The 18278-nt window shown below is 38.2% G+C and overlaps 1 protein-coding gene across 2 annotated transcripts in view; it reads right to left on the bottom strand.

The window, feature by feature from the left end:
* Positions 1 to 12011: 12011 nt before the first annotated feature.
* zbtb22b (zinc finger and BTB domain containing 22b) overlaps positions 12012 to 18278 on the bottom strand; it is an 8707-nt gene continuing 2440 nt past the window's right edge. The window contains exons 1-3 of one of the 2 annotated variants that reach the window (XM_066675422.1): positions 17967 to 18082; positions 16608 to 17541; positions 12012 to 16524 (exon numbers count right to left, since the gene is read on the bottom strand). In XM_066675422.1, the coding sequence (XP_066531519.1) occupies positions 15586 to 16524; positions 16608 to 17483 (1815 nt within the window). In that variant the 5' untranslated portion in view covers positions 17484 to 17541; positions 17967 to 18082 and the 3' untranslated portion in view covers positions 12012 to 15585. Of the gene's footprint in view, positions 16525 to 16607; positions 17542 to 17966; positions 18194 to 18278 lie in introns of those variants that run through there. The other variant, XM_066675421.1, reaches the window with a different exon arrangement.

Here is an 18278-nt window from a genome sequence, read left to right on the forward strand (position 1 = left end):
GCTGCCCAATTCGAGTGGCTTATCGAGCCCTTCGAGTGCGCCCCATGATCCTGCTGTGACCCCGGACATTACAGCTTTAAAGTCTGAAATTGTTCGTGCGGTGGTGGCTAAAATTCATCATGTTATGATTCAACACTAAGTCGGATCTTTTACGCTAAAGACGGATTTACTTTGTGACTTCGCTAACTTGAAATCTGATGTAACGACTCTTCTGTACTAATAATATGCAATCCCCAACTAGACAGGGCTGTCCATTCCTCTCTGCAGCATTGAAAACTTTGCCTCAGTTTCAAGGTATTCAACGAATGAGCGCCACAATGAAGGTTTCACTTTATGCTGATGATCTACTCTTAGTTGTAGCTTACCCATCTAACTCCCTTCCTTGTGTAGTGAATACATTATCAAGTTTTGGGTCCTTCTCTGAGTATAAAGTGAACCTTCAAAAGAGTATTTGCTTCCTGTAAACCCACTGGCCAAACCTATGGTTAGAACATATTCCTTTTCATTTCTCAGATGATCGGTTCAAGTACTTGGGTGTTTTTGTTACTGATTCTTTAGAAGCCATTATCCGCACTAATTTTGATCCTCTAATATCTGAATTAAAGATCTTCTAAGGTGGAAATCCCTCCCATTTTTATGATTGCCAGAGTTAACACTGTGAAAATGAATGTTTTTCCCAAATTTCTGTTTTTATTTCAAACTCTCCCAGTGGTGTTCCCTACGAAGTTTTTTACTGAATTAGATAAACTGATTACTGACTTTATTTGGGATGGCAGAGCATCCAGAATTGGACTGTCCTTGTTGCATAAATTTAGATCTGATTGTTGACTGGCTCTCCCAAATTTCCGCTTCTACTATTGGTCTGTACATATTCATAGAATTCTTCTTTGGATTAAGAACCCTGATCTATTATTGTGTAAATTAGAACATTAATCTGTGATAAACTCTTCTAATCCGGCTCTCATTTTTACATCTTTACCACTGTCTCTGGCAGGTAAAGTAAATAACCCATATCCACATTCTGTATCTGGTATCAATTTAGGCAACACTAAGTTTTTATCTCCCTCTATATTGCTACCTGTTTTGGACAATCCTTTATTATTATTAATATTATCCTCCTCCCTGTACAGACTCAGTTTTTCGATATTGGCATTTTTTTAAAAGGAGGGCTGTCTTCATAGCTTTGCTCAATTGCAGGCTGACTTTCAGTTGCCTTCATCTAATTATTATTATTTTTTTTGTTATTTACAGCTCAGGCACTGCTTATCCATGTTATTTCCTTCATATAACACACGATCTGTATCTCAGCCTTGGGAACTTTTGTTTGATTTGAACCCTTCTCAAAATTGTCTTATTTCTTTAATATATTCACAGCTCATGACGTTTACTGAGGTTTCGTCATTTAAAACTAGACGTGCATGGGAGCAAGAGTTGGGGATTAATATTACAGATGACTTGTGGAGTGGGGCGATTAAAACCATTCCTACAGGTGCACCCTGTGTCAGACTTCAGTTTTTACAATTCAAGGTTCTACAGAGCACATCGATAGAAGTCACAATTATCCAAATTGTATCCATTATCAGTCGATGATTGTTGTAATAGATGGTGGTGATTCTCATTGTGAACTTAGTCACATGTTTTATTTTTGCCCCTCATTGACTTCTTTTTGGACCAGCTATTTTGATTGCCTCACTAAGATCACTGGTGTAAACATTGCTCCAGATGTTTCCCTTGCTATATTCCGTAAATCTCCCATATTTGTCAGCCATGCAGTCTGGGGTACTGGTCTTCACTTCACTAATAGCCAGATGCTGTATCCTTCACCTGTGGAAATCTCCTAATCCTTCTCTAATTTCAGTTTGGCTTAGGGACGTGTTACAAGCACTAAAAATGGAAAAAATCTTGGCAACCACCAATGGCTGTATCATCAACTTCTATGACACATGGTGCTGTTTCCTAGCATATATATATAGCATCACTGACTACTTTATCTGTGGATTGATACCTACTCTCCCCAACACCCTCTTTTTTTCCCCCTTTCTTTCTTTCTTTCTCTTTCTTTTCTTTGTTCTAATTTGCAAATGGAGACCTATATTTATATTATGTCTTTACCTGACAATGTTTTGTTATTTATGCTACCTAAGATATTTTGTACTCTATGCTCTTATAGCTGTTTGTAGTTGTCTCTATAAATAAATACAATAAATAAATAGATGTATTAAAAAGACAATATAACCCCAGCATCAATGCAACAGTCGAAAATGTGTTAACCTTTGAAAATAAAGCAAAGTTTTTCACAAGACAGCATTTCTGACAGCAGCCCTCAATTTAGTGAGTGAGCTTCCTCCCTTTTCCAGTAAAGAAGGATCATTTTCTTTGCTATTATCAAATGTTTTATAGCATGCTTTATAACAGTGAGTCAGAGGCTTCTGCAAAGCCACACCTGTTGTACAAATGTGTGATCTGTGTGGGGAAAACACTGATGTAATTTCAATCTTCTCAGATATGTCATGGTATAGGATTTAGTTAGTTTTAACATCTGTTAGTTACACATCATTCAGAAGTGAATTTCTAGCATTGTTTTTATGTAAATCCCCCAGCGGTTCCATAAAATCTGGAGATTTGTCCTATTGAGCTAAAATAGTCTCTGACTACTCCACAACCAGGCCCCATCCTGTCTCACTGATCTGCTACATCATCACAATCCTCCGTGAAACCTTTGCTCCTCTGATGCATACCTCCTAGGACTAAGCACCGGACCTGGGGGGACAGAGCCTTTTCTGTAGCTGCTCACTCCCTTTGGAACTCTCTTCCGAAACACATCTGTGACTGCACTGACCTGGCTGTTTTTTAAATCACTCAAAACTCACCTCTTCAGGTCTGCTTTTAATACATGAGTTAATGCTCTTCATTTTCACAGCTTGCGTTTCAGTTTTGGCTGTTTTAGTGTTTTGATTTAGTGTTATTTTGTTTATTTTTCTTACTGGAAATTGTATCTTATAGGCTTTCATGATCATATGCTTTTTGGATTTACCTGATTTCTTTTTTTTTTTATGTATGTAAAGCCATTTGGAGTATCTTGAAAAGTGCTATATAAATGTACTATTATTGTTATTGTTGTCTCCTAGTAATGATAAACAAGCAAAATACTGAATAAACCATGTCAGTAGTTAACACAGTAGCTAATGTCCATGCTAACAGATACTGTAATTACTATACCGAAGAACAAAAAGTAAAGCATTTGCAGGAATGCAAACCATGTTAATTTGACTCAAAACCCCCAACACAATACAGATTCAATTAAAAGGCTGTTTGTTTACATCTTCCTTAGCATGACTAAAATATGGAACAACATTAAGATAAGGTTATGTTCAATTCAAAAACAAAATTGTCTAACATATGTCTTCATATCAGCAACCATCATACTCTGTTCTATATTTAATGGTGAAGCAGTTAATTTTTTGGTCTTGTTTCACCAGAAAATATTTAAAGAGGAACAAATAGTTTAAACTGGTCGCTAATGGTAGCATTAGATAATGTAGATACAATGGCAGAACAAAAATACAGTAAACATTTATAAAATCGATTAACAATCTAACTTCAAGCTCTAACTTGCATTACTTTGTCGTTGTCTGTAAGTAATTGTTTATTATTATTAATTGAAAAGGGATATTGAGAACATTTCAATTCTGGCTAGCTTTACTTATACTTTACTGGCTAGCTAACACTAACGTAGTATGGTAACTTAGGGTTTAACCATGATTATTACTCACATTATATAACCAAAGTATTCATTAAATACATTGAATTAATTGTATTCAGAGTAAAATGTTTTGAAACAAGTTATTTTCGTAGGAGGTCCATGTATCGATCGATGGCTATCGATCTGATTTAAAAAAAAAAAAAAAAAAAAAAAAAAAAAAAAATTCTAACTACAACGTTGAGCAGCTTGCACAGCCAGCTCCCTGACCAGCATGGTTTAACCAGGCGCAAGGGCACCCAGCAATTCTGTACACATCTAAATTTTATTTGCCCCACAAACACACTTATGTTGGTATAGCTATACTTGAGGACCTCCATAGAAATGATCATTACTGTAGCTAAATAACACTAACTAACCCTAAATTCAGTAAACGAAAATAGACTTGTTTGCACTCATTTTTTTCACACAAGTATCAATTTTTAAAAAGGTTCTGAGGACCAATAAAGTGTCCTGGTAATACAACAAAATGTGAGAAGCTCTTGAAAGGATATCTGGTCCTAACAAATATATAAAAATATGAAACATAAAAATTCCCCTTTTTAAACCAAAGTCAACTTCTGGTCTATAGGTCCTTATTTTACCATACAGCAACGTAACTTAATAATGACCTTGCAACAATGCTGTGACAACCTTGTTCAGACAATGTTATCAGTATCACCTTGTAGCAAGTAGAGAACATTGTGACAATGTTGCGTGTTTGCTGGGTAGTAGCACCTGTGGTATAAGCTGGACAGCTTTAAGAACACTTAAGCTATTTAATAAGTGGGCTAAAGTAATCCAACCCCTTGATAACATCTTACAAACATTTTACAAATAAGGCACATCTACTTTCCAAATCCATTGTACTTTTAAGCATAATTACAGATTACAAAATTGAATTAAATGTATGAAAATTTATGGAAGTGGCAATTACTGTCCTTTTTTATAAATGGGTAATGCAGCTACAACTGTATTCTGAATACACTGTAGTTCTGAATGTAATTATAGAGCTCTTAAAATTATTAACAGTGCACTTATAAAGGAACTGGTCAGCTACTTACAGGCACTAACAAATGTTCAATGTGCTTTATATTCATTAGTTTCAGCAAAATGTGATTTACCACAATAATAATCATCACATTCTAAGGTATTTTACACTGTTTTGCCTATATGTATTGTATATACTAAGCTGACTAATGATGAATGGGTGGTTCTCTTCTGCTTACATGGTATGGCATGGAATATGCATCTGTGTTGTCTTCCACACTTTTCTTCTTCCTCAGCTCAGCAGACTTACCTTTGGGTCATTGTCTTCACACAAGACGTCCTTGGCACACATCATCCCTTTTATATATTTAGCAACCTTTGAAAAACCCAGGGGCGGCACGGTGGCGCAGCAGGTAGGTGTCGCAGTCACACAGCTCCAGGGGCCTGGAGGTTGTGGGTTCGATTCCCGCTCCGGGTGAATGTCTGTGAGGAGTTGGTGTGTTCTCCCCGTGTCCGCGTGGGTTTCCTCCCACAGTCCAAAACGCGTTGGTAGGTGGATTGGCGACGCAAAAGTGTCCGTAGGTGTGAGTGTGTGAGTGAATGTGTGTGTTGCTGTGAAGGACTGGTGCCCCCTCCAGGGTGTATTCCTGCCTTGCGCCCAGTGATTCCAGGTAGGCTCTGGACCCACCACGACCCTGAATTGGATAAGCGGTTACAGAAAATGAATGAAAGAATTAAAAACCCAGACAATAAAGTAAATGTGCACTATCCAGACTTAACCTTAAGTGTTTAGTACCAGGTACTTTCCTATAAGTTACCCTTAAGTACCCTGCAATATAGGAAGTGCGGGCTTTAATCTAAAGTGTATCTTTGTACACTGTACTTTCCTGTAAGTAACCCCTAAATATTGGGGTATTTTCAACCAGCAAAATCTAAACATGATAGCCTGCCATTTACTTTCAACAGAATAATTTGTCAACAATAACTCAGCATCCAGCCCACCAGAACACACGAACACAAAATGTACCAAAGCTGCTGCTTTTCTTTAATTAACCCACCAGAAAAACACACACAAAAAACCCATACAAACTCAAACATAAATACAAAAATATTCTTCCTCTGGTTAATTTGCTGCTTCATTCTGTGGGATGGGTCGGATAGTGCAAATGAGTAATTGTTGACATTATAGACACCCAAGTCTCATAGATATTATTAGAATAGGAAGAGTGGACATTGGCTTATCAGGATAAAAACATGCCCTGGTCACATCTTATTAGAACTTTTGTTTTGTAAGGAATAGTACAGGCTTACACCTTAGAATTGTGGCAAAACTATTACCTATTTCACATTAGTGGTGTTAGATATACATCATACGTACTGTAGCAAGCCACTAAAAGTGAGTAGTGAATTGAAAATAGTTGCATTCCTTATTTATAAAAAATGACAGTAATAGTCAGACATACATCAACTGTCATACATTTAACTCAATTTTATAATCTATAATTATGCTTAGAAGTACAATGGATTTGGAACATAGTTACGTGCCTTATTTGTAAAATGTTTGTATAATACTCAGTTACAACCCGATAGTTCTAGTATCACACTCTTTATTTACTCGGTACTTATTTTATCGTACGGATTACTTAACAGGTACTTTCTCTGTACCTATGGCATGCCTTATTTGTAAAATGTTTGTAAGTTGCTCAGTAATAACTACATTTCTAGTATCATACCCTTATTCAGTATTTTTTTTAATCTTATGGTTTACTTAACAGGCCCTTTCTCTGTACTTACCCAGTAATTAGCTGGCTGTAATATAAGGTGTTACCATTCGTTGTTATGAGGCAAGTTATCAGACGTGCACAACCGTGTGCAGCAACAGGACACGCAAAGCTGCATTTGCCTCATATTGGCGCACACACCCTCTCACCTGTTAGTGCTTTAAATATAGCTCAATGCTCCTAGGATGATGCTTGGATGATTGAGGGCTTAAAAATCATGTTTTAAACCAAGGCTGTAGAATTAGCATGGAGGGAAGTGACGTGTCCCGACATATATCCAGCGATTATTGAATTGTCCCCACCAATCATTTGATCCCCTCCAAAACCCCTCCTGGTTTTTTGACTTAGCAACCACTTAAATGGGAAATATTGTTTAAACTTCAAAGATAAAACACATTTCTCTCCTAGCTGCTGTTCCAGCTCCAACTTCAAACGTGGTGCATGTTTAATTTTAAAACCTAATAAAAAATACATTACTGTAATATGAGAGTGAATAATGTATTCCATTGTTTTCACTAGTGTAATTACATTGGAACTGTTTCTGTACATTTTTTATTGTAGAAATATGTAACACATGTACATTGTTGCCGTCCAGTCAGAAACATGTATCTCCATTTTTGTTGTTTTTTAATTTACTACATTTTAAACACATCAGCTTCAAACTGTATGAACATTTCATGATGAACAGATCAAAAGAAATGCTGCATCATTACTTTGATTAAGATCTGGTCCCACTTTGTATTAAGTGTCTCTAATAACTGTGTAATTAGCTATTTAGGTTTTTTGCTTTTACAATGAAGAATTTTAGGTAAAGGAATGTACATCACTGTAAAACAATGTACGTACATAGTGCTGCAGAGTAACTGAATACATACTGTGTCTAGGTTATTTTCAGTCTTCCAGGACAGAATAGCTGGCTGTGTAGGTGGGGGCACTGTAGCATGTAGGAAGGGCCTCTGCTGGCGGAGAATGTTACTGTTCCCAGCAGCCACCACGTCTTTCTCTGCCTGTTACCTGACCTCCTCAAGGAGGTGGTAGCTGTGTTGCTGGTGGCTGTGGGGAAGTTGCTTTTGCCCAGGGGAAACTTGTGGGGCTGGTGACTGTGAGGTAGGCACTTCACTTGAGGCTGACTGTTGTAACAGGCACAGAAAAAGACTGACTGCTGAAGTGATGCAGCATGAGGTTCACTGGGCCCTGAGAGCTGTGAATCCTCTCTGTAAATGAAAGAAAAATTCAGGTACTGCTAAGTCCATTGAAAGAGGTTCTCACTCCTTCTCCCACACACTTAAGAGGAATGAACACCTGAAAGGGGACACGCCTTGTGTGTCTTTCTCTCTCACAAAAATCTAGCTAACTTTGCACTCTACACTTGAACAGGGATTTCCAATAATTTTACATTCAGTATAAAGTCACATATGCACACAAATGTAATTCTAAGAAAGATAATTTATCATGTGCACAGGATAATGATGAAAACATTTATATTATTTGCAGGTAAGCTTAGTTTTACACAAGGAAACACAAGACCATGAAATGTACACAGTGTGGAGTAAACATTACTGAGTGTTAAAATATAAACTTTTACAGTGTGTAGTAAACATTATTAAGGGACAGAATTTTAAGTAGGTGACCAGATCTGAGATGATGAAAAAGAGGACACGTCTGGGGGGGGATTCTTTTTTTTTTTAATTCATCCGAGAACTTACATTTACGTTTGGGCAAAGCTGCTCTCACTCAAGCGAACCAATCGGAGTAGGGGAGGGCGGGGCTAGTTTGTGAACGAAACGCTTCTCAAAGTTCTATGTAAGCTCTAGAAAAACAACATCCCGGATGTTGGTGAAATTCCGCCCGGACATTTTTTTAAGTCTAAAAAAGAGGACATGTCCGGGTAAAAGGGGAAGTCCGGTCACACTGGTTTAAGTTTACGGCTATTGTATCACACATTAATTTCAAGCGTCGTGCACGTTAGCAGTTTTTAGCCACACACTGAGTCCGTTATTACTGAGATATTAGAAAACAAAGGTGTTTTATTTGTTTACTTATTTTTAATACACTTACCTGTCTTCAGATGGATACATTGTTTCCTTATTCCTCTTCATCATTTGACTGAAAGCCCTTGAGCTCTGAAGCCCCGTTCTCCTCGTCGCTGCTTTAAAAAGCGCCGCACCAACCTCAGCGAAAATAGTCATTTTCAAACGACGTTGACTGAATAAATCATGGAGGCCTCATTGATTTCTTGAGAGTTCATTGGTCAGCTTCAAACAAAAACATTGACGGACGGACCAATTACGGAAGAGACACAGATAATGGACAAACGAATCCACCAGTTAGACACGGCGAGAGGCAGAGGAGGCGTGTCTCAACCTTATTCACTGCTATGTGAGCCCGCGAGTTCACATCACATATGTCGCGATATCACAGAAATCCCAAGAGATTTGGATAAACGTAATTCATTTTCTTTTCCTTTGAGTTCATTTGTTTACGTTTTATGAACTATTTGGATAATTATATTCATTTAATTCATATCAACTCCATTTCTTAAACGAATGCCTTAAATTTGAGTGTTATTTCTTTATAAAAAGGAGGCTATTACTGCAGAATTGCTTTTTAAGGTTTAGTATTTATCCAAATGACAGAAAATGTTCAACACATTCATCATTTTATCAGTGAATTAAACTTTAGACAAGACTATTTTATATTTAGTAATATTAACGTAACACATTAAATTATTTAATAAATTTCACATTATGAAATCAGCTCCGGTTTCCTCCCACAGTCCAAAAACACACGTTGCAGGTGGATTGGCGACTCGAAAGTGTCCGTAGGTGTGAGTGTGTGAGTGAATGTGTGTGTGTCTGTGTTGCTCTGTGAAGGACTGGCGTCCCCTCCAGGGTGTATTCCCGCCTTGCACCCGATGATTCCAGGTAGGCTCTGGAACCCCCGCGACCCTAAATTGGATAAGCGGTTACAGATAATGGATGGATGGATGGATTATGAAATCATGCATGTCACGCCCTTGTCCTGTCGTGTCTGTTTTCCCTGCGGTGTACTCACTTGGCACATGGCTCTGTTTGTTATTGTCCATGTCTCCGCCCATGTCCCGCTTTTCTTCCTTCTTGTCAATGTCATTTGTAATCCTGCCCCCTCGTTATCAGTCCAGGTGTCCCTTGTCTGTGGTGTTCATTTAAGTTCCCTTGTCTCTGTGCTTCTTTGTTGGACATTCCACCTCTTAATTTGCTTTCTCCAGTCTCTCTGTTACTCTTTCCCTTTAAGTCAGTCTTTGTATCTCTCGTCTCAGGTCTGTTTGTGTCCTTAGTCTGTTTAGTTTCTTTCAATTAATTCAGGTGTTCCTGAATTTTAAAAAAAACTTCCAGGTCCATAGGTGTATACAACCAAGCAGCTAGGCATGCAGACTGCTTGAAATGTTCATGAAATTTCGTCAATACTAACTTAACCAACTTTCTGCAGAGTCAATCGCTCCAGATCTACAAACTTCAAGTGGCCTTAAGATTAGCTCAAAAACGGTGCGTAGAGAGATTCATGGAATGGGTCTCAATGTCAAAGGAGTTGCATCCAAACCTTACATCAGCAAAGTGTCAGATGAAAAGGTGTAAAGCATATCTCCACTGGATTCTAGAGCAGAATAATCAAAGAATAGTAAAGAAATTCCCATAAACACACCACCTTGTGGAAAGCCTTCCCAGAAGATCCGATGATATTATAGCTACAAAGTTACAAAGTGTGGTCTGATGTCATACTAAACCCTATTGATTAAGAATGTCATGCCACTCAAAGTCATGTGTGTGTGATGGCAAATGAACAAATATTTTTGGCAATATAGTGATATTTGATACATCAGACGGCATGGCATGATAAATATAGCCAACAGGGCTTACAAGCATTTCCAATTAATTCTGTCTCTACACTGTAATGTGTTGTCTGGGCCCAAGTTCACCTCAGATGATTCAAAACACAGTAGAAATGTGTGCTGTGGTCAGAGGAGTCCATGTTTCAGGAGGCGGAGGCTTTTAGAGAGAGATACGCTGCCATCAAGAGAATTTTTTTAATCCCAGGAAGACCATGGATATTCTCGCAAGACAATGCAGAGACTCACTCTGTATGGGCTACAACAATGCAGTAAATGCGCTTGGCCCTCCTGCTCGCTCTCCAAATCTACAGCACATTGTGAAATGATATAACACAGTAGCAAACATTCCTCCATCTGGACTTTTCTGGAGTGTTTTTCCTAAATGTGTTTACAACAATTTGTTCAATGAAAACATTGGAATTCTATTCTTTGTGCTTTTGTCAGTTGAATAAAGCTTAAACAGAAATGCCAAACCAGAGTGTTGTTCTTATTGCATTTTAGAAAATGTCCAACGTTTCAGGAAATTGAGTTTGTAAACTGGTTTTCTTCAGTGGTTCTCAAACGTTTTAGAGCAAGTACCACCAATTATCAAACAAATCCTCCAAGCACCACCTATGAATGTCCTACTACAATATTGAGAATACAAATGCCTAAACTGCAATTATACATTTATGAGATCATATAAAATTTTGGGGAAATAAGCATTTTGAGATCAATAAAAACGAGAAGAGGTCAATTTTTAATATGTACTTAAACAGGCTAAATGTGAAAACAGCACAGCACCTGGAGCAGCTGTTCCCAGCACTTGTGTAAGTAGGCGAAGGAACGCAGCGCTGTTAAACAGTGTTTAAAATGGAGAGAGATTAGTCACATGTTTAATTATTCACAAAATAAATATCTGTGACTCACAGCCTGCAATTCGTGTAAATACAGTTAAATTAATACATGTTTTGGTTTTCATACATAAGTGTAAAGTCACAAATATCAAATTTAATATATATTTATAAAGTGCTGAAAATGCATTTGTGGATCAAGTCATTCGCCTATTTTCTGTGGTGTATTTGTTAATTTCATCTTCCACACGTGTGTGTGTGTTATATATATATATATATATATATATAATATACACACACACTTATTTAAACAAATTGCATACAGTAAGACGGTGGGATATATTTATTCATGAATAGAGAAACACATTTGTGACTTGTTTTTAAATAGTGGATTGACATTTACACATTTGTCAAGTGTTTTGAGAATAAACTCTATTCATATATTAAGGGCTCTAATGATGTGAAGATCAGCCTCGGTGGTGTACTTCAGTTAAGTGTTCTGTTTATTTTTGTCTCTAGATTTTGTCTTTCTGGGGTTGGTCTCGGTTTGTATTTCTCGTGCATTTTGTTCTTTTTGTAATAAAATCCAAAGTGCTCCTGTCTGTCTAGTCTTTGCATACGTTCAGTAAGAAGCTAAAACTGGGCTTTATTTATATTTTTTACCATTTATTCGTAGACCCATGTTGTATTATTTTTCTTTATTAAAGCATAATTATGAAAACTGAAACATTGTGTAGTTTACACATGAATGTGTTTCAGTTTAAAATTTTTAGTTATTAATTAATTCTTTAAGCAGTCACTTTTCGAGGTCATCTGGCATACCACCTCTTCACTGAGCGTCAGTGGTGCGCGTACCACAGTTTGAGCTATGTTCACACAATAGGTAAAAGTGGCCCGGAGGGACCAGACCCTCCCCGGGATTACTGGGCGCAGGACGACACACACATACATAGACACTTTGGATTAGCTAATCCCCACCTACTAATGTATGTTGTTAGAATGTGGGAGAAAACCTTGCCACATCCATGCCAACATTCTGCTCTATGTTAAAAAAAAACAGAACAAAACAGGGTATTCATGAAAGATTAACACGTGAATGTATGTTTCTTTTGCCCTAAGCGCAAATTTCCTGTGTCTCTCACGAAGAAAATGTCTCCAAAGAGAACTAGCACAGACATCATGAGTTTAATATTTCCATGATCCATTGTATGCAGCTTCATACCGACATGACAAATATAAAACTGATATACAACTACTACTTAAGCTTTCCTCACGTTTGTTTTATAAAAACACAACACACATTTCCACGTTTTCACGAGTGTCACATTTTTTTTTTTCCATTTCCCAATATTTTTCAAAAAACAAAAATGTTTTGACCAGATCGTTTCCACCTCAAATTAAAACAAAAATGCTGATGTAAAAGTCACATGAATTCTGATCTGGTTGTTCAGAGTCACACTGGCACAGATCTAATATGGATCCAATCTCAATACCACATATGAAAGTGGCCCAAATTTGATTTTACAAACTCAAAATTCAATGAGATTTGTGCTGTTTACAGAGCCACACAAATGACACATCTGTGTCACATGACAAAACAGGATTTAGGAAATTTGTACCTGCTGTGTAGATGTAGCCTAATGTACAGGGGTTAGACAATGAAAGTGAAACACCTGGTTTTAGACCACAGTAATTTATTAGTACGGTGTAGGGCCTCCTTTTGCGGCCGATACAGTGTCAGTTGGTCTTGGGAATGACATACACAAGTCCTGCACAGTGGTCAGAGGGATTTGAAGCCATTCTTCTTGCAGGATAGTGGCCAGGTCTCTACGTGATGCTGGTGGAGGAAAACGTTTCCTGACTCGCTCCTCCAAAACACCCCAAAGTGTCTCAATAATATTTAGATCTGGTGACTGTGCAGGCCATGGGAGATGTTCAACTTCACTTTCATGTTCATCAAACCAGTCTTTCACCAGTCTCGCTGTGTGTATTGGTGCATTGTCGTCCTGATACACGGCACCGCCTTCAGGACACAGTGTTTGAACCATTGGATGCACATGGTCTTACTGGTGCAGTGTGGAGTTAATGAAGATTGTCCACCAGGCTGCTCCAGTTTAGCCCTGACACCTCCCACACTACAATGACAGGTATTTCACTTTCACTGTCCAACCCCTGTACATTACCTCTAATGTATTACATTTATCAAGCAAAGTTAATTTATGCAATTATGTATATAAACCTTTTTAAATGAGGTTTGTGATTATCATGATTAGCATATTAAAGTTGTATAATATCTAGAAAAGATCAGTTGTACACTGAGCCATAAGAGATCTACTTAGTGGCAGAAACCAGACACTTGTATATTTCAATTAGATTACAACCTGATTATGTCACTTCTGTACTTTTCATTAGCAGTTCCATGTTTAGGACTTGCCTTTCTGTAGCTGTAAAGGTGTGTGCCCATCAAGCCCACCAATATTTTTCAGGTGTTTATAATATTTATTGACCTGATTTGTAATTGATATCTCTGGAAAAAAAATGCCAAATTAATCTCTCATTTGGAAATGTGTTCATTAGTTAATTAAAATAATCAAAACTTGGCAGGTGTTAATTGGTACTCTGGCACCAGTTAAACTCGTGTGTGTGTTCCAAACAAGCCCACAACATGACGTATTAACAAAATATAAACATTTGTCCTTTTCAAATAATTAAAAACACGTTTATTCAGTTGTGTGTTAAGTAAATAAATAATGAAAAATACCCCTCTCCATTTCTTAATGCTTTATATGTATATTTTTCTTCTCTTCCATCACCTGAAATAATAACCATCAAAAACAAAAACATTTAACACAGTACAGGTCATGTACTAAAAATTGAGTGTATGTTGTTTATTAATTTTATTTGAGAACTTATTTCCTTGTCTTTGTTTGTTTTTGCAGGTCTTTATTTCCCTATCATTTGAATGACAAGTATATTATTTTTGCCATCATGGTAAAGGCAACAGGTCTGTCGTTTATTTTTGACACTTTTCTTATTGACTTATTGATTAGCTGATGCTAGTATAATAGTTCTAAACAATGTGTAGAAATATATGTATCTAATTACAGTTACAGTATGTGGTCAGTAAGTTTAAAAAATGTAAAAATAATGCGTTGTCAAACACTGTCACAAAGTGGGCTTAAACAATCTTCTGGGCCTAAGTGGTTCCATACTGACTAATGGTTAATAATATATATATTATATAATCATGCATAAAACAGAGCTGAAATATTATGTAATTATCATTCATATTGTTTGTGTTTGCTGTAGGTAGCACGATTCTTATAGCACTGTAACTTTTACACCCACCTGTAAAAAGATTTATGAAAATATAGCACGGTCCAGAGCAATTTATGATGTGCTTATTTGTAGACAAAAGAAAAACAAATCAGAAAAACTTCAGTATTTATGTATACACTTAACAGTGTATCTCTCAATGAAGCGAGTAGGTTGACCTAGAGGTTGGCTTTGTGCCCTACTACATAAAAAGGAAAACACCACAAACTGACAAAATACACAAACGTCAAAACATTAATCTCACATTTTATATGAGGTAAATATACTTACCAAACAAGTGCCTGGAAAAGTGATGATATCTGAGAGGTCTCAATATATCAAAATTATTTGGAGACTGTGTGAGGTCCACTGAGATCGCATGCACACAGGCATGGCAGAATCAACATTCGCGAATATGATTGGTGTTCATTACAAAATGACATGGAAACGGCAAATGGCTGGTTTTATTAAAATAATAAGTAGCACAATCTATTAATTTATTTTAATTTATTTTGACTTCAAAAATCAAAGTGGGCTTAAAGGGCACATTGGGTTAATGGGGTACTGTTAAGAGGCAGCCCCTAACATAGCTTAGGCAAACTGTAAAAGGAAATTCCCAAAGTTTATGGCAAATGTTCTCTCTGAACGTTTATGAAAAGAACAGACCTAGTTACCTAACATAAAACTAGCTACTGCAATCTATGGCGTTTTAAAATGAGACAGGATGAACATCTCATACTATTGAGGCATTGTGTGTGCAACAGTTGATGATATATTTAAAGTCAGAATAATGTTACTCTGAATTCATTTAGTCACCATAGCAGACTACTTTAAATATCTCTTACTCTGTGAATATAAGTGCTCTAAGAATGATAACTTGATAAAATTTTCTTTTTTCATTATTTGGCACATGCACTAGAACACAAAATATAGGTGTTAGAATATTCAGATAACTATACATATGGTCCCTTTCAATTAGATGACAATGGCAAGATAATGCTTCCCACTTTTGAAGACATGGAGATGGTAGAAACTACTAAAACCATCCAACGTACTAACTTAAGTGACGCTGCTTTCATCAACACTAACTTCACTAACCTCTTCTTCACATACATTATGACTTACTCCCAACCCAAGAACACCAGAACCAAGACCATACATGCCACTTTGGTTATTTATCCCTAAAATAGGTCCAGGGACTGCCATGGTCAAACAAGATACTGCACTGTTACTGGAACTTGAGTTATGTGGAGACAAAACGGGAATTCCACTTCTACCAGCATTGCTTCCTTGAGTACCTTCACTACTTGAAGACTGGTGCTGAATGTGATGTGGTGGGGAGACCACTGTCCCTTCTGATCCTCGTACCTCACTACTAACCGTGATCCCACTGCGCCTCTCACAATGGGACCTGTGCCTCATAAAGCTGTCACGCCACATGAACTTCTTCCCACAGCCATGGCAGTCGTAGGGCTTTAAACCTGTATGTGTCTTCATGTGCTCTGTGAGGTGGTGCTTCATCTTGAACTTCTTAGCGCATACAGGACAGTGGAAAGGCCGCAGATCCAGGTGCATGTTAATGTGACGGTCTCGCATGCTCTTGTGGGTAAACCTTTTGCCACAGTGGCACATAAAAACTTTGCCTGAGGTGCCAGTTCCACTGCCATCTAAACCCTCTAATCCGCCATCCATTCCAACCTGTCCAGACAAGTGGACGGCTCCATGCTCCACATTCCCTTTTAAAGACACACCAGGCAATCCTCCTGAAACACCCAGTGGAGGAGAAGAGTCTAGAGTAGACTGATTATAAAGGAGGATTTGATTGCCTTGCATGTCTAGTGGGAAAAGCTGGGCTCTTGCAGTAGTGGACTGAACAGAACCTAATAATGCAGAAACTCCCCGATTGCTGGGGTTTTCAAGAGCGTGTTGTGATGATGCCTGTTCCATTATACCACTTTCAAACTTGAGGTAGTCTTCGGAGGACTGACAGAAGTCAACCTGTGAAATTTTTAGCTATCAGAAATGAACAATACATTGGAATATTTGAGTAAGATCAAAAACCTTGAAAACAGGTGTCTTACCTGTGCTTCCATTTCTTCCCTGGTGCCAAGCTCTGCAGAGAGTGTCCTAACATTCGAAATATTAAAAGTCCTCTCTTTTTCTCGCACTTTTGTAATCTCCAGCTCCCTCTCCTCTTCATCTTCACCTCCTTCCTCTCCTGAAACTACAATAAGGTCGTCATCCCTGGAGCGTTCAGTTTTTACCACTACCCATTGCTTACGAGGCATAATGCTAGGTTGACTATAGGTGGGGCGTTTCTGGGGTGGGGACGACTCTCCATCTTGGTAGGATGACACTCCAAAACTGTCACTCTCTCCCATTTCATGATCAGAAGCTGGGATGGACTTTTTTCTCCTGCTGCTCCCCCGTTCCTGTTTCCTTGGGTACAAGAGCTCATCGTCATCTTCCTCTTCCTCCTCCTCAATTAGAAAAGTCTCCTCTCGACTGGATGGCATGCAGTAGTTAGGGGTGGAATTCAAACCTCCATCTCCTGCTGTTCCAGTACTCAACATATTCCCACCAAAACTAGCATCTTTTGGACTGAAATAATTTGTGCTGCTGGGAGACTGACTCTCACCCAATGAGGGACGGTTAGGATGTTGCTCCATAGTCTGAGTGTCTCCTACATCTCCGTAGGCATCCTTGTTACCACTGCTACTACATCTGGTGTTTTCTGGGGCAGCACCGGTTACCTGCGGTCCACTAGATCCTCCCTTGGCCTCTTTGAGTAGTTCTGTGCATTTGTCCACAATGTGCCACATCTGAAGTACACTCCCAACAGTGAGGTAGTTAACAAGGTCTTCACGCAGCATTCGCAGCTGCCCTGTGTACGCACAGCTGAGGACACTCTCAAAAGCCAGTGGATCCATGACCGCTGGTATGGACACAGTAGACATATTCTTCAGTAGCACCTGTCAAGAATATACACCTTGCATCTTAGGTAATCACATCACACTTTCCCACAAGAAGAGCCAGGTGTAAACATACCGAGAAGGTGTAATTGGATCACTTAAACCACATTCACAGGTGGTTTGCGCCATATTCAAACCAACAAAAATGTTATGCATTTCCTATATCTACCTACAACTACATAAGCATGAAGACAAATACCACATGCTCACCAGCAGGTCAGAAAAACAAACAAAAAAGCATATTCATAAAGTACACTCTAACAACGCTAATAATACGCTAATAAAAGCTGATTAATTTATTTACAGGCAACTAAACCTGTATCTCATCACATTCAAGTGTAAATGTAGAGTGGCCAAAAAGACTAAATTCAGATGATGTCTGACACAAAATGTATGTTACTTCATGGTGTAAACAAATTCTTTTTGCTTCATTTACCTAGCACTCAGCACACCTCAACTGAAACTCACCTGGTCATGGAAGTAAGGTGAGGACGCAGCTAATACACAGCGATGAGCTTTGAACACCTGGTCCTGAACATGAATGGAGAGGTCACACAACTGTCCATCTTCACGCTGTCGGTTAAGGCAGTCTAGCACAGAGGCTTGCACATTAGGAAAGCACACCTGAACCACCGACCCAGTAGACCCACCAGGTGTGCCATCACAACTGTTCTCTCCTGCTGTTGACTGCATTCCTGCAAAAGGCAAGAAGAAATATTTAAGGATTTTAGAATGTACATTTTGGAAATGTAACACATGCACTATATTTAAAAGTAAAGA

This window comes from Hoplias malabaricus, chromosome 6, assembly GCF_029633855.1.
Source record: "Hoplias malabaricus isolate fHopMal1 chromosome 6, fHopMal1.hap1, whole genome shotgun sequence".
NCBI classification, from domain to species: domain Eukaryota; kingdom Metazoa; phylum Chordata; class Actinopteri; order Characiformes; family Erythrinidae; genus Hoplias; species Hoplias malabaricus.